At 36.8% G+C, this 17,964-nt stretch overlaps 1 protein-coding gene across 1 annotated transcript in view; it reads right to left on the reverse strand.

The window, feature by feature from the left end:
* Positions 1-544: 544 nt before the first annotated feature.
* WBP4 (WW domain binding protein 4) overlaps positions 545-17,964 on the reverse strand; it is a 31,369-nt gene continuing 13,949 nt past the window's right edge. Inside the window, exons 9-10 of the mRNA XM_079903210.1 lie at positions 16,329-16,492; positions 545-1,260 (exon numbers count right to left, since the gene is read on the reverse strand). Coding sequence (XP_079759336.1) covers positions 1,050-1,260; positions 16,329-16,492 — 375 coding nt within the window. The 3' untranslated portion in view covers positions 545-1,049. The remainder of the gene's footprint in view (positions 1,261-16,328; positions 16,493-17,964) is intronic.

Genomic DNA, 17,964 nt, shown 5'->3' on the forward strand with positions numbered 1-17,964 from the left:
GTTTTTAATAAGCTATAATTTTCTTACATGTACACTAGTAACCTTAAAAAGACAAATACTACCAAATGTTAACTACTGTACAATTTATAAAAAATATAATTTTAAGAATTTGGAATAATAAAGGGAAGGTACCTACTTCAAATGGATTAAATAAGAAAATGCCACTTTTTAAGAAACTTCACCAGGAAATGGAAAATTTCCAATTTGTCTAAAGGAACACTGAAACCTTTTACTGAAGTCAGAGACCTTGCTATTTTTGTTCAAGACTTCATCTACACAGTTTCAAATAAACCCTAAAAAATATTATCCAGTACATATAAGGCCGCTACACAGAGTACATGACGGGAAAAAAGGACTCCGTCAGAATGAGAAGTCGTGAAGAATAGAGATATGTCTTGCTCACCTTTACATCTCCAGTTCCTAGCACAGTGCCTGGCTCAAGGCAAAAATGCTTAAGCAATGGTTGTTGCTTTGCATTGAACCAGGCAGATACACCCTTCTACCTTTGGTTCGATTTTCATTCCATATTAAGCACGACCTAAGCTTCAGTCCTGGTTCTTGGCCCTTGATGTTAAACTGAATAAAGCAAGCCGGTATGCATACACTTTCCACATCAGTTCTTCTGACAGGATCCTCAGGACTGACTCATCACGGGCTGTGAATCTTCTCTTATGTGGTCTAATTCTTATTTCTTGGATAATATCTGCATGCAAAAGTAATGCATTTTCAGTGCAGTACAAGTATGTTCATATGAGTAAGAATGGAATAAAGGCCTTTCTTTTCCATGTTTTAAATAACAGATACATAGCATCTTATGACATAATTAGCAATTTTTAGACACTGAACATAATACACTGTATTACAATGCAATGCGGTAGGCTTCCATTTTAGGAACAAAAATCAATTTCACATGAAAAAAGATTTATTTTACCTTTAGAATAAGTCTAAATTTTTAGCATTTAAGTACTGTAAAATAAATAGAGAGGAGCTTTTAAGATGTATTGTCTCCATTCTGTCCAAAAAGCCCGTACAAAAAGCTTTTTTTACAGTTATTGATCATCACCTCGTTGCCTTAAATTTCTAGATTTTCCATTTTCAATTCTTCTCTTTTTGAAGACTGGGGCCACTCCATCTGCCACGACTCCAAGAGAAGTCACTGTTTTTTCTTTAAAAACCACTTTGGGTTCCCCACCAACATCAGCCTCTGAAGTTGATACATATTCATTCTCAGCGCTTGGAAGTTCCAAATCTACCTTCTCACTAGAACAGAAAGTAAAAATAGAACCATTATTTGACAGAGTAAGATAAACTTTCACCTAATGTGTGAGCCCACCAAAGCCTCAAGGTCTTCTTTCTAATGATAATAATAGAAGTTAGAAGCTGGTCGTTTGGGAGTAGGAAACTATTTTAAAACACTGATTTTATAATATTATTTAAGATACTGAGCACCTGTTTATGTGGACACATGAGGAAAAGTCCCATCTATTCTTTTGTTCCTGTTGGGTGTATCACTGACGGAAATGCTTGTACTTATGATTAGCAGTATAAGTTACACAGGTGGATAAATGAGAAGTATCCTTGGAAACGGATTTTGCTGTGGACTGACAAGGACTCTGAAGGCTTACACAGCACAAGACGAAAACCATGGAATCCCAATGTTCTGGTGTAGCGGACTCCGTGAGACTGTTTGCCTAGCATCTCTTTTCTAGGACTAGCCCTTCAACTATCCACTTGGTTAGTATGAATAATCAGACGACTAGTACAGAGCTCAGTACCTAATTAATATGAACCTATCATAGTACCCTACCGTCTACATAGTCAACTGGTTTGTGAAAGAGTAAGTAAGTCACACCATACCCATCAGTCCCGCCCATGAGCTTTTTGAACATGGACCAGAAAGACCATTATGTTTAATACTCTAGTGGCTAAGAATGTAAAACCTGTTGGGAACCATATATCCTATTTAGAGAAAGGAGTTCCGCAGAGATAGAGAGTAAGGCTGGCATACAAAGAAAAGTAGGATGGGAGATGGAGAATCCTGCCAGTGTTTCAGGCCTGGTTCCAATAATTCGTGAGGCCCAATTCCTACCCCTCCTACGACTTGTCGGTAGAACCTTTCTGGGAATCTTTGAACTAATAACCTCTTTTCAATTTAAGGTAACTCAAGTTTCTATCACTTGGAACCAAAAGATTACCTGGTCAGCATGAAAGGAAGAGTGATGACAATAGAGAAAAGGGAATAAAAAGTAAAGGTATGATTTAAATGTTAGAAGTCCCAGATATTATATTTCCCAGTTGAGAAACCCCATCTAAGAAGAGTGAAGATTATACAGATCTACACTCCTCAATCTCAGAAGAACCCAGGTAATGTAGTCATTCATCTTGATTCTTGGAAATAAAGGGAGAAAAACCTTTCCTGGAGGCCAGGAGAAGTGTGAAAGGTTATGGTAGATCTACAGTAGTAGTTAACTCTAATAACAGCAGCTATATAGTGAATGTCTACTATAAACCAGACAATGCACTAGGCACCTGGAATAGAAATATTCTCTCTTTATTTGGGGTCTTCTAGTTAGTGTCTTTTTTAGCACTAGAACACCTTTTAACTTTTTTTCCCTTTTGGGAACCACCTCTTCTCCCTTCTGAGTTTTGAGCTTAATTTAGTTCAGGTCCAGTCAGAATTCACAGTGGTTAGCTCAGGAATAGGAACTGGGTATGTGATGAAAGCTAAGCAGGATCACTTTTGGAAGTCGCAAAGCAGCACCTCTTTTTTGCTGGGATCTCTAACTGTAAGTATGATATAAGCCTAAAGCTTTGCTATCAAGTGGGGAGAGCCTGTGAGAAAGGCAGTCAAGTCAGAGGAAAGCAGAGACAAAAGTCAGAGACATTCACAGTGATTTCTCATCAACTACGGCTCTTGACAACTGCAGTTTAGAGATAACATGATTTTTAGGTGTTTGCTTAGAATTTAATATATGCTATTCAGTTCAATTATCTTAAAGTACATGATAACAAATTTGCTTCCCTCTCACACAGACCATGTAGAAAGGTCTGTGGCGGTAGAATTGAGAGATCTTTTTATGTTCCAACCTATATATACATGGGTTAAAAAACAGGTTTAAAAGAGGTCTCTAAGCATTGTAGTAATTTTTAAAAATGTAACAATAGTTAGGAATTTGCTAGGATTGCAAAAAACAAAATAAAGAACATAAGTACAAAGGATATAAGAACAAGGAAAATTTCAAATCAGTAATGGATAGTTCAAAACTAGAAAAACCAAAACCAAAAACTATTATATATAATATAAAACTTGAGGAAGAAGCTATCTTAGTAGATCATGATGTTATACAACATTTCCTCAAAATCTGATGAGGGGATGCAAGAAATAGGAATTCTCACTGGAACAGGTCCTAAATTTGATTTGTTTTGAATAGAGACGCCTTCCAAACTTTATTGTATTAAAAATATATGTTAAATGCCATTTTTGTTTGCTTTTCCTACTTCCCTATCTTCCCTTAGATTGCCAACAATGGTGCTTTCCAAGAAGGCCAGCAGCCCCTAAAGTTGATGGGGTATTCATTCTTGGCTTTGTATTTTTATGTTTTTACAGGAGTGGAAACTGAGGCTTAGAGAGAAGTTAAATAACTTGGTCAACTCAACTGTTACGGTAGTAATATTATTTGGATTAAAACCCAGGCCTGTGTTGATCTAAAACCTATATTCTTCCCCCTAGACCACTCTGCTTCTGGGTGAAACTAAGAAATTCCATTAGCCAAGCAGAGAAAGATTTTGAGTAATGAAGAACAGTAGGGTTTGGTCGCTGGACAAATGAATCTCTGTCCAACAAAATCTATGAGAGACTCATTTAATTTCACAATCTTGGTGTTTTGTGTTGTATTTTGATAAAGTGATCAAGTCATAGTATTACTTCTTAAGTGGGATTACGGGAGAGATGAAATAGAAAAAGAGTCCATTTTTGAAATCATGGTCCTAGGGAATTCCTAAGTGGAAGCTAACAGAAGTGGCAGTGAAGTAGGATATACACCTGTGTGACATAATCAGAGGAAAAGAAGTTTGTATTTGAAAGAAAAGAGTCTGCAAATAAAATATCTTACAGAGAATACACCTTCTTTTCAAATAACTTTAGAACAGTTACAAAAAATAATTACACAAACACTTCCTCAAAACCACGGTCATTTCCAAATTCAAAATGTAAAAATTGTAAAGGTTATAATACCTGAACACAATGTAATAAAGGTGGGGAAAAAACCCCAAAACTTCCACCTATGTAGAGATTTAAAAATAAGTCCTTTTGGAAAACCACCAAGTCAAAAAAGAGTAAGCAAAAACACAATATTAAATTGTTCCCAAAACAATGAAATCAAGGAATCATCACCCAAAGTTTATGTGATATATGGACAGAATTATATTCAGAGACAATACAGCTTTGATTATTTTCATTAAGAAATAAGAACAGACCCCTTCCTTACCTCCTGTCAATAGTCTTAAGTGTTCATCTGAAGAAAGAACAAACACAAAGAAACTTAAGAAAAGTCAGGGGAAGAAAATTACAAAAGTAGAAATGAAGAAACAGAAAATCCATTAATAAATGGATATGTAATAAAATACACAGTTAAAAGTAAGAGCTGATTCATTAAGGAAAAACAAATTTAAAAAGCCTTTAGTGGAGACCCCAGTCTTCATTCCCACAAAATGATCAACAATTAGATAGCTACCCACGAAGAAAAACAGCTCTAGGAGAGCTCTGGAGTCCATTTAAGAAATTTAAGCAACACAGTGGAACAAAATACAATGAGAATAATTGCAAAAAAAGATAAGAAAGACAACTTCACTTTGCCTGCATCATCCCATCCCCCGAGCTGACACCACTCAGAGACAAGAGGAAACCTCCCAGTTGGAAACAGTACCCCTCAACATGAAAAGAAGAGTGGGTGGGTGACCAGCTGATGCAGCCTTTTGGGCCACTGCAGGAAGGTCCTGCTTAGGTTTCACTCCAGCCACAATGGCGAAGGTGAGACCTATAGAGACTGCTAGGAACAAGGAAAAAAATCAGGGACGACCAAGAACAGCCATGCAGTGGGAGTGATTGCAGTTCACAGTGATCTGCTCTGCAGGCAAACAAAGCAGCTTTTGCCACTGAAGAAAGAACCAACAGACATCACAGCTGCTTCAGATGCCCTGCAGATTTCACCAGGTATTGTGCTGCACAGCTATTAGCTTTCACTTATGTCAGCTGCCTCAGTCCCTTTGCCCTTGCCACTGCCAGAGCCCAGGAACCACACTGCAGTCAGCTCAGGCCTCTGTGCAAGATGGCAGCCTAGACTCCCATGGCTGACCCCACTGCCATTTGCATGCTTGGGGCTAGCCCCACCAACTCTGCACTTGCATGGTGCTGCCCTGACACCCATCACCAGCCTCTACTGCAGTGCTTACCCTCAGGGGAAGATTGTGCAGCCATGGGAAAGCACCCCGACAGCCAGGGTCCCTGAAGCTGTCAGTGAACGTGTAGTTGACTCTGGCCCTTTGCTGCCTGCCTGGCCCCTACTACTGTGTGTCTGCAACTGGCCCTGACCACTACATACACAGGCATCTATAGCTGGCCCCGCAGCCGAGTGCATTTCACCACCAGAGCCGGCCACCACCACTGCCTGTCCTGGTCTCTAGCTGCTGGACCTGGAAGTGCTGCTGAGGACCCCAACAGCCCTTGCAGCCACTGTGGAACCCTTGCAGTGTTTGCCAAGAACCACGCAGTTGTTGGATTCTAGTGACCTGAGCTAAAGTGATGACAACCCCCCAGCCCCACTGCTGCCACATGCCTCCTTGGTGGCCGGTACCACCAGACCTGCTCCAGTGTGCCCCACCTGCAGGTGGAAGTTTTCCCATAGTGACATTAGTCTATAAAGTCTACAAGAGGTTATTCCTTTTTCAAATGTGTAGACACCTACACGAGGCTGCTAGGTTCACCAAGAATCAGGGAAAAATGCCTCTACCAAAGGAATACAGTAAACTTCCAGTAACTAGCCCAAAGAAATTGAGACCAGGAACCATCCAACAAAGAATTCAAAAAAACTGTTCTACAGATGCACTGAGAACTATAAGAGAATACAGGCAAACAATTTAATGATATCAGGAAAACAACAGAAGAACAAAATGAGAAATTCAAGAGAGATAAAAAAACATAAAAAAGAACCAAACAAATCTTGGAGCTGAATAGTACAATGACTGAACTGTAGCATTCAATAGAGAGCTTCAACAGCAGACTCGACCAAGCAGAAGAATCAGTGAGTTTGAAGACAGATCATTTGAAATTCTGTAGTCAGAGGAGAAAAAAAAGAGTGAAAAGGATGAAGAAACCCTATGGGACTTTTGGGACACAATCAAGAGAACTAATGTATGCATCCTTGGAGTCTCAGAAGACGAAGAGATGGAAAAAGGGGCAGAAAGATTATTTAAAGAAATAATGGCTGAGGGAATTCCCTGGTGCATCAGTGGTTAGGACTCTGCTTTCACTACTGAGGGCGCAGGTTCAATACCTGATCGGGGAACTAAGATCCTGCAAGCCACATGGTGTGGCCAAAAAAGAAAAAAAAGACAATGGATGAAAACTTGAAAAATGTGGGGAGAGATTTATGGGTCCAAGTTGAAGTTAGTAGGTCACCTCAAAATTTCAATCCAAAAAGATCTTTTCCAAGACACATTTTATTAAACCTGTCTAAAATCAAAGAATTTTAAAAGCAGCAAGAAAAAAGAATTTCTCTCATACAAGGGAATTTCATAAGGCTAACAGCAGATATTTCAGTGGAGACCAGGATGAAATATTCAAAGTGCTGAAAGAAAGAAAAAAAAAAAAGCTAACCAAAAATACTTTACCAAACTAAACTGTCCTTCATAAATGAAGGTGAGATAAAGACTTTCCTCCCAAAAATAAAAAAACCCGCTGAGGGTATTCATCATCACTAAAAGTGCCTTATGAGAAATGCTGAAAGGTTGCTAATTACCAACATGAAAACACACAAAACAATGGTAAAGGTAAGCACAGAGTCAGATACAAACCAGTTTAATAATATAATATGGTGTCCTGTTAACTACTTAACTCTAGTATAAAGGTTAGAAGACAAAGGTATTAAAAATAGCTATAGCTAAAACAATTTGTTAATGTATACACAATATATAAAGATGTAAATTGTGACATCAAAATAATACTGTAAATCAACTATGCTTCAATAAAACATTAATGGGGGGCAAGTGAAAAGGTACTTTTTGTATTCAACCAAAGTTGTTATTAGCATAAAACAGACTGTCATATATATATGATCTTTCATATAAGCAGCATGGTAATTACAAAGCAAAAACCTAAAATAGACTCACAAAAGATAAAGAGAAGGAAATAAAAGCACACCACTATGGAAACTCATCAATTCAAAAAGGAGAGAGAAAAAAAGGAAAAAGGGGACTACAAAACTGCCCCAAACCAATAAGAGGACATTAATTAAGTCCTTATGTATATTAATCTAAATGTAAACAGATTTAATTCTCCAATCAAAAGGTACAGAGTGGTGGATGGATAAAAACACAAGAACCAACTATATGCTGCCTACTAGAGACTCACTTCAGATTTAAAGACACACATAAGCTCAAAGTTAAGGAATGGAAAAGGATATTCCATGCAAACAGAAACCAAAAGAGGGCAGGGGTAACTATATTTATATCAGACAAAATAAACTTTAAGCCTAAAATGGTAACAAGAGACAAAGAAAGTCATTATATAATGATAAGGGGGTCAATTCATCAAGAAGATGTAACAACCTTAAATATATATGTGCCCAACACTGGAATATATTAAGCAAAAACTAACAGGTATGAAGGGAGAAATAGACAACAACACAGTAACAGCAGAAGCCTTAAATAAACCACTTTCAACAATGGATAGATCATCCAGAGAGAAAATCAACAAGGAAACATCGGACTTGAACAATACTTTAAACCAAATGGACCTTACAGACATATAGAGAACATTCCGTCCAACAGCAGCAGAATACACATTCTTTTCAAGCACACACAGAACATTCTCCAGGTCAGATCACCTAATAGGTCACAAAATAAATCTTGGCAAATTTAAGAAGACTGAAATCATACCAGGTATTTTTTTCTGACCCAAATGGTAAAAAACCAGAAATCAATAACAGGAAGAAAGATGGAAAATTCACAAATATATGGAAGTTAACACACTCCTGAACAGTTAATGGGACAAAAAAGAAATCAAAGGAACTCAAAAAATATCTTCAAACAAATGAAAATGGAAACACAATATACCAAATCCTATAGGATGCTGCAAAAGCAATTCGAAGAGGAAAGTTTATACTTGATAAATGCCTAATTAAGAAAGAGATAGATCTAAAAAAAACAACCTAACTTTACACCTCAAGGAACTAGAAAAAGAACAAACTAAGCCCAAAGTAGCAGAAGGAGGGAAATAACAAAGATCAGAGCAGAAATAAATGAAATAGAGACCAGAAGAATAGGAAAGATAAGAAACCTAAAAGCTGGTTTATTGAAAAGAAAAACAAATTTGACAAACTTTTACCTAGACTAAGAAAAAAAGAGAAGACTCAAAATCAGAAAAGAAAGAGGAGACATTAAACTGATACCACAGAAATAAAAAGGATTGAAAGAGACTACTGTGAAGAATTATACACCAACAAATTGGATAACCTAGAAGAAATGGATACATTCCTAGAAACATACAACCTACCAAATGAATTGTGATAAACAGAAAATCTGAACAGATCAGTGACAAGGAAGGATACTGAACCAATACTTAAAAACCTCCCAACACAAAAAAGGCCAGGACCAGATGGTTTCATTGGAGAATTCTATAAAACATTTAAAGAATAATTAACGTCAATCCTCCTCAAACTCTTCCAAAAAACAGAAGAGAATATTCCCAAACTCATTACAGGAGGCTGGCATTACCCTGATACCCAAGCCAGATAAGGACACTACAAGGAGAGAAAACTATAGACCAATATCCTCGATAAATATAGATGCAAAAATTCTCAACAAAATATTAGCAAACTGAATTGAACAGCACATTAAAAGGATCATACACCATGATCAAGTGAGATTTATCCCTGAGATGTAAGGACAGATGGTTCAACATTTGCAAATCAATTGATATTGATTGAAGAAAGATAAAAATCTTATGGTCATCTCAACAGATGCAGAAAACACATTTGACAAAATACAACATCATTTCATGATAAAAATACTCAACCACTTGGGAATAGAAGGAACATAACATCACAAAGACCATATATGACAAACCTACAGCCAATATCATACTCAATGGTGAAAGACTGAAAGCTTTCTCTCTGTGATCGCAAACAGGACAAGGCTGCCCATTCTTGCCACTCCTATTCAACATAGTACTAGAAGTCCTAGCCAGATCAATCAGGCAAGAAAAAATAAAGGCATCCAAATTGGAAAAGAAGTAAAATTATCTCTCTTTGTAGATAAGATGATCTTACATATAGAAAACCCTAAAGACTCCCCATGCCCCCCTCCCCCTCCAGCAAACTGTTGGAACTACTCAATAAATTCAGTAAATTTGCAGGATACAAAATCAAAATACAGGAAATTCCCTGGAAGTCCAGTGGTTAAGACTCTGCGCTTCCACTGCAGGTGGCGCGGGTTCGATCCCAGATCAGGGAATTAAGATCCTGCAAGCTGCACAGAGTGGCCAAAAACAAAACCAAAATCAAAATACAGAAAGCAGTTGCATTTGCATACACTAGCAACAAAACATTTGAAAAAGAAAAAAGAAAACAATCCCATTCACAATGCATCATAAATGATAAAACACTTAGTGATAAATTTAACTGAGGTGGTGAAAGGTCTGTATGCTGATAACTACAAGACACTGAAGGAAATTGAAGACACAGACAAATAAAGATATCCTGTGTTTATGGATCAGATCAATTAATATTGTTGTAATGTCCATACTACTCAAAGCCATCTGTAGATTCAATGCAATCCTGATCAAAATTCCAATGGTATTTTTCACAGAAATAGAAAAACAATCCTATAATTTTTATAGGAACCACAAAAGACCCCAAACAGTCAAAGCAATCCTGAGAAAGAAGACCAAAGCTGGAGGCATCACACTTCCTGATTTCAAACTATACTACAAATCTTTAGTAATCAAAACAGTATGATACTCTCATAAAAACAGAAACATAGACCAATGGAAAAGAACTGAGAGCCCAGAAATAAACGCTCACATGTAGGGTCAACTAACATTTGACAAAGGAGCCAAGACTATTCAATAGGGAATATATATTCTCTTCAATGACTGGTGTTGGAAAAATTGGGTAACCACATGCAGAAGAATGACATTGGACCCCATATCACATCACTCACAGAAATTAACCCAAAGTTTATTAAACACTTAAACATAAGAAATGAAACTGTAAAACTGCCAGAAGAAAACATTTAAAAAAAGCTCTACCTGACACTCGTCTTGGCAATGATTTTTTGGATATGACACCAAAAGCATGGTCAACAAAAACAAAAATCAACAAGTGGGACTATATCAAACTAAAAGCTCTGGGCAGCAGAAGAAATAATCAACAAAATGAAAAGGAAACGTACAGAATGGAAGAAAATATTTGCAAATCATATATTTGCTAAAGGGTTAACATTCAAAATATATGAAAAACTCATAACCCAATTACAAAATAACCCCAAAGAATCCAATTAAAAAATGGGCAGAGAAAATGAATAGACATTTTCTGAAGAAGACATACAAATGGCCAAAAGGTACATGAAAAGATGCTTGACATCACTAATTGACAGAGAAATGTGAATGAAAACTGCAATATCACCTCATACCTGTTAGAATGGCTAGTATTAAAAAGACAAGAGATAACAAGTGTTGGTAAGGATGTGGAGAAAAAGAGATACCTTCAGCACTGTTGGTAGAAATGTAAATTGGTACAGACACTATGGAAAACAGTATGGAGGTTCCTGATATTAAAAACAGGACTACCATATGATCCAAGATTCCCACCTCTGCATATACATCCAAAGGATATACAAACAGGATCCTGTAGAGATACCTGCACCCCCATGTTCACTACAGCATTATTCACAGTAGCCAAGATATGGATAAAGAAGATGTGGTAGATACATACAGTGGAATATTATTTAGCTATGAGAAATAAGGAAATCTACCATCTGTGACAACATGGAGGGACCTTGACAGCACTGTGCTAAGTGAAATAAGACAGAGAAAGACAAATACTATATGATACCATTTATATGTGAAATTGAAGAAATCCAAACTTACAGAAACAAGAGTTACAGAAGTGGTTACCAGGTCTGAAGAATGGGGGAAATGGGGAGATTGAGCAAAAGGTACAAATTTCCAGTTGTAAGACTATTTGGGGGAATCTAATTTATAGGATGGTGATTATAGTAATCATACTGTGTTATATACCTCAAAACTGCTAAGAGACTAGATCTTAAATGTCCTCACCACAAAAAAACCAACCAACCAACCAAACAGAAACATGGTAATTAAGTGTGACATGGAGGTGTTAGCTAACACTATTGTGGTAGTCATTTTGCAACATGTCAATCAAATCAACACACTGCACACTTTACTTATTTATTTATTTTGGCTGCACCATGCGGCTTGTGGGATTTTAGTTCCCCAACCAGGGATTGAACCCAGGCCCTCGGCAATGAGGGTGTGGAGTCCTAACCACTGGACCACCAGGGAATTCCTATGCACACTTTAAACTTACACGTTATATGTAAATCATAGTATCTTAACACAGCTGGAAAAAAATTCTTTAACAAATATCATCCCAAAAGAATAAAAAAGTTTACAATGTGAAAGGATTTAAAAATTGAAAAATTTTAACATACAGGAAGTTTAATGTATTACCATATGTTTTAAATTTTAAGCCCTTGATGAAACACAAGATTTTAGGGGAAAATATGAATTACAGAAACTGACTAGCTGAAGCTATTTCCTACCCCTGCCCCCCCTAACACCAGCTGCAGCATGTAACAGTGACTGAGTGCTTAGGTGTTCTAGGTACCAAGTATGAACACAGTGATAAATGTGTTAACTTGTTTTTTTCTAATTTATTCCTCACAATAAATTAGAAATTAGGCAGGAACTATTATTATCCCATTTTACAGATGAAGAAATTGAGGCTCATGTAGATTAGGCAACTTGCCTAATGTCACATAGATAGTATCCAAGAGACTAAAAAAGCTATCAAAACTTACCTCCCACTAGAACTCCAGGACCAGAAGATTTTACTAGTGATTTTTTTAAAAAACTTTCTAATCCCAGGGAAACTATTAACCATTTTAGAACATTAAAGAAATGGAAAGCTACCTAATCCATTTTATTTAGCATAAGTCAGATACAAAAATCTCATAAAATTATCATACATTTAACAAACAAAAACAAAACTAAACCATAGACCACCATTTCCCAATCAGTTTTCCACATCAGCGCTATGGCTACTGAAATTCACCAAAATATATTTCTGGTAATAATCCTTGAACAATCCAGAAATAAAGCACACTTCCTTAACATAATAAAGATTATCTATCTTAAGCCAATAGTCAATATAATCCTCAATATAAATTTTAGAGACATTTCTATTGATATCAGCAACAAAACAGATGTGTAGAAATGCCCACTCCCCTTATTATTATATAACATTGGGCTTAAAAATGTAACTAAAATAAATACGACATGAAATAAATAGGAAGTAGTATCAACAGAAAAAAATAAAAAATATTTGCAGACAAGTTTCTACATGGAAAACCCAAGACTCAAAAGAGTAAGTCTTAAAAATAATAAAATAATCAGCAACATAATTGGACACATAGGCTTTTTCACACCACAATTACTGGTTTACAAAATAATGGAAAAAATGGACTAAATCTGCAATTAAAAATAGCAAAATATATAAAAGCTTATTCAGGTACTTAATAAACATGTACTAAGCACCTATTATGTGCCAGTCACTGTTTTTAGTCCTGGGGTTACAGAAATGAATCAAGTAGACTAAGTGGCTACTTAGCTTACATTCAAGAAATGCAAGCATGAGACTTACACTACAAAATGACTTGAGTAAAAAGAGGCATGTACAACATTTTTTGATGAAACTATGAAATATTGAAAACATCAATTTTTGCCAAATTCAACAAGTATAATTTATTTGTAATATTTATATAAATATTGTTGAACACTTGCAAATGATTTAATTAACATGGAAAAAATGGGAAGAGACTACTTAAGAAAATTTGGAAAAAAAAAATACAGGGATACACCACCAGATATCAGAACATACCATATAAAAGGATATAGTTAAATCATAATAATTAAGGCTTTATGGTACTGTCACAAAGATAGATGGACCAATGGAACAGAATAGGTAGCCAGAAACAAACTGATAAATTTAAGAATTAAACACAAGATTAAAACAAAATGCCACTTTAAAATGGGGAAGAATGGTACTGGCAAAATCGGTTTGCCGGGTAAGATAAAAAATTATTTTACAATCTCATCTTGGGACTTCCCTGGTGGTCCAGTGGTTGAGAATCCGTCTTACAATGCACGGGACACCGGTTCGACCCCTAATCAGGGAACTAAGGTCCCACATGTTGAGGTGCAACTAAGCCCACTTGCCGCAACTGCTGAGCCTGTGTGCCACGACTACTGAGCCCACATGCCACAACTAGGGAAAAGCCCACGCACTGCAATGAAGAGCCCGCGAGCCACAACTGAGACCCGATGCAGCCAAAGAATAAATAAATATTTTTAAAAAATCTCATCTCATACAATGTATCAAAATTATTAAAGATGGATTAAATAACTCCATAAAAGATGGATTAAATAATTACATAAAAATGTGGGCTTCCCTGGTGACACAGTGGTTAAGAATCTGCCTGCCAATGCAAGGGACACGGGTTCGATCCCTGGTCAGGGAAGATCCCACATGCCGCGGAGCGGCTAGGCCCATGAGCCATGGCCACTGAGCCTGTGCATCCGGAGCCTGTGCTCCGCAACAGGAGAGGCCACAACAGTGAGAGGCCTGCATACCGCAAAAAAATTAAAAATAAATAAATAAATAAATAAATTTTAAAAATCTCATCTCATACAATGTATCAAAATTATTAAAGATGGATTAAATAACTACATAAAAGATGGATTAAATAATTACATAAAAATGTGGGCTTCCCTGGTGACACAGTGGTTAAGAATCCGCCTGCCAATGCAGGGGACACGGGTTCGATCCCTGGTCAGGGAAGATCCCACATGCTGTGGATGGAGCAACTAAGCCTGCGCGCCACAACTACTGAGCCTGTGCTCTAGAGCCTACAAGCCACAACTACTGAGCCCGAGCGCCACAACTACTGAAGCCTGTGTGCCTAGAGCCTGTGCTCCGCAGCAAGAGAAGCCACAGCAATGAGAAGCCTGTGTGCAGCAACGAAGACCCGACACAGCCAAAAATAAATTAATTAATTAAAAAAATAATAATAATTACATAAAAAAGAAGTAAGATCACACAAACCAGGAGGAGATACAAGTATAAACTTGACTTTTGGATGAAAAAGGGTAGTATCAATAAAACAGATCACAAAGGAAAAGAAATCAGACTAAACATTAGAAAGTTCTACACATCTAAAACCATTATAAGCACAATTAAAAGTCAAACTACAAATGTGGAAAATCCACCATAACTACTACTAATAAATGGTTAGTGTCTGTACTACATAAGGATCTTATGCAAGTAAGGAAAGACTAATACTTCAATAGAAAAATATGCAAAGACTATGAACAGACAATTCACAGAAGAGTAAATACAAAACACTGATAAATACAGGTATATGAAAAAAATGTTTCAACCTCACCAGTAAATCTACTTAGGAAGTCAGACACAATCCATCACATATTAAATTGGCTGCTGTTAAGAATAATGGCTTTACGGTAAACTTATCACATGGAAAACAAAATACTCAAATTTTAAGAAATCTCAACTTTGAAGTACAGGAGATATTGGCATAGGAAGGCCATCCTCCTATTGTAAGTCACTTAGGAAATCACTTAGGGGCTGAAGTAATCAATGCAGTCTGTTATTTCTGCAACTTCAACATATACAGTCAATATACTTACGGTCCCTGGCACTATGTAGCATTAAATACACATTTCCTAATATTTCATTAAGTAAAATAAGAGCTGAATATTTAATAAAAACATTTTAATAGTTCAAAGCTATATTATGGTACAATATCACTAATGAATCAATTCTTATTAGAACAGTATATAAAGCTGTCCAAAACTTGTATTACTCCGTCTTCTGAAAAAACATGACCTTTTCATTAAAGTACAGTTTTTTGGTTTGTTTTTTTTTGGCTGCCCGCACGGTACGCGGGATCTTAGTTCCTCGACCAGGGATCAAACCCAGGCCCCCAGCAGTGGAAGCAGAGTCCTAACCACTGAACCGCCAAGGAAGTCCCCTAAAGTACAGTTTTAACAATGAATAATTTCACTTTAGAAGTATGCATGGAACAGTTATGTTACATTACCATTTCAAAGCATTAATGTTTGGAGAAAAACTGCTTAATTCATATAAATACTTTTTTCCCACCTGAAGATATTTTTTAAGCATTTAAGAAACACCAATGTGTGAAGGTGGGGGTGACATTTTCCTTTCATTGTGTAAATGATCCTAAGACAATAGCTGATATGAAAACATATCAGCTATTGATATGTATGTAAATGTAAACCAGGTATCATCTTTACCATGATCTTGTTTAGTTGATAAAACTGCCATTTTTTGAATAAAAACTTAAAAACTTAGCTAAGTGTCACAGGCCATTTTCAATACAGTAACAAAACAAGAGCTTTTTTCTTGCCTTTAGATAGATCCCATGAAGCATGTACTGAATATGCAGGTATTTGTTTCTCTGATAGAATAACGATGGTTGAGTGTGAGAATGCACATGTGTGTATGGTATGTTAGTGTGGGAATGTGTGGTCAATAGAAAGGTCATGTCTAAGTAAGAATTAAAACAATCATTAGTTTACTTTAAAAAAATAAACCTTAGCTTACATTTTAAAATATTTAATTAGAAAAAACAAAACCATTCTAGAAGTAAAGGAAATGAGCTACACTTTTAATGAGCACCTTATTCCTGAAATGAGGTACTGCAATTTATGGAAGTAATGGGACGTAAAATACCTGTAATAACAGTGGCATTAAGTTTCAGGTACTTACTGGGACTCAACCTCTTGTTTAATTTCTTGCCATTCTCCATATGGGTTTGATTTTTTATGAGCTTTGGGTTTTTCTTCACTTGGACCTGATGAATTCTTCCCTTGGGTATTTTTTTCTTTCTGTGTTTCTGGTTCAGTTCCTTTATCACTATTTTTATTTTTTTCCTGAAATGTCAAAGTTAAGAAATAACAAACTTCAAGCAAAACTGCCAGGACCAAAAATTTCTTTAACGTAGTCTTGGTATTGATTTATAAATAATACATTAACTCAGCAGTTCAAATTTGCATGTAATACAACAAACGTACATAAAAGAACTCCTTTAATGCTTGATTAGGTTTTTCATTAAGTCTAAAATGCTAACACATCATGGCCAAGGCTGTTTTTTAAAATAATATAACACGATCCTATTAATGTTCTACCCCCCCTCAGAGACATACACTGGCCTTTTTATCCTCTCTTCTCCACTTTACTGCTTCTCTCCTTACTTACATGTCCAACAGTGACCTCCCTTTATACTGTGCCCCTTTTGAATTTAATGCCATGTCGCTGGACCCTTCTATACCCATTATCTATTTAAAGAACTCCCTCAACAAATTAGTGTTAACTGAAATCCATCTTCATGTTGAGGACACTGCCAAAACCTCACTGGCCTGTACAACTGGTAATGATGTGAAATTGGAAAAAGACACACCCCTGAGGTAGAAATAGCTCCCAAGGAGCCCCTGGAGAGGGCTGGTGCTTTTATCATCTGGGATAACAAAGCCCCGTGGCCCGGTTTAGCATGTGGACCATGCATTAGATTTCAGCCTCTTCGTAAACTTGCACAACCATGGGTGGCAGTCCTGGAACACTGTTTCGTTTGCAATTCTTTGAATGGATGTTAACTCATTCCCTTATGCTGCTGGTATCACAGAAGTAGGAGACAGCATCAGCTTTCTCTTAGCCAACCTGACTGCTTCCAGGCCACGACATTTTTAAAGTGAGGTCATGCAATACATGCCTCCCCCTCTGAGGCTCACACCACCTTCTATATAGTTCTCTTCCATTCTTCCTCTCATGATCTAATGACCTCTGGCCACTACTCCATATATATATTTTTTAATGTTCACACTTAATTGTATGTATGTTTTTTCCTTTATTTATTTACTTTTTGGCCATGTGGCATGTGGGATTTTAGTTCCCTAACCAGGGACTGAACCCACGCCCCTGCATTGGAAGCGCAGAGTCTTAACCACTGGACCGCCAGGGAAGTCCCCATTTCTCCATATCAAGTGATGACTCTGGCAACTCTGTATGTTCTCTCTGTTCAAATTCTTGTCCTCCACACTGTAAAGCAACTATACTCTAATAAAAACGAAACAAAACAAAAAACCAAAACTCTTGTCATCCCAGAGCTTAAAAATTCCCTACCCTCAGTTTTGTGACCCACAAAACCAATGACTTTGGCCTTCACTATATTTCAGCCGCCTAATAAGATATTCTCCTCATATGTAGTACCTGGTGCATAGGTAGTATTCAAATATTAGATCCTCACACTTATGTTCCTTTTAATTTGAATGAGGTCATCACTCAAAAATGCCCCACTTACGAAATCATAAACTCCAAAAGCCCACCCTCTGACCACAATGTTATTCTT

The sequence above is a fragment of the Stenella coeruleoalba genome, assembly GCF_951394435.1.
Source record: "Stenella coeruleoalba genome assembly, chromosome: 18".
In the NCBI taxonomy this organism is placed as follows: Eukaryota; Metazoa; Chordata; class Mammalia; order Artiodactyla; family Delphinidae; genus Stenella; species Stenella coeruleoalba.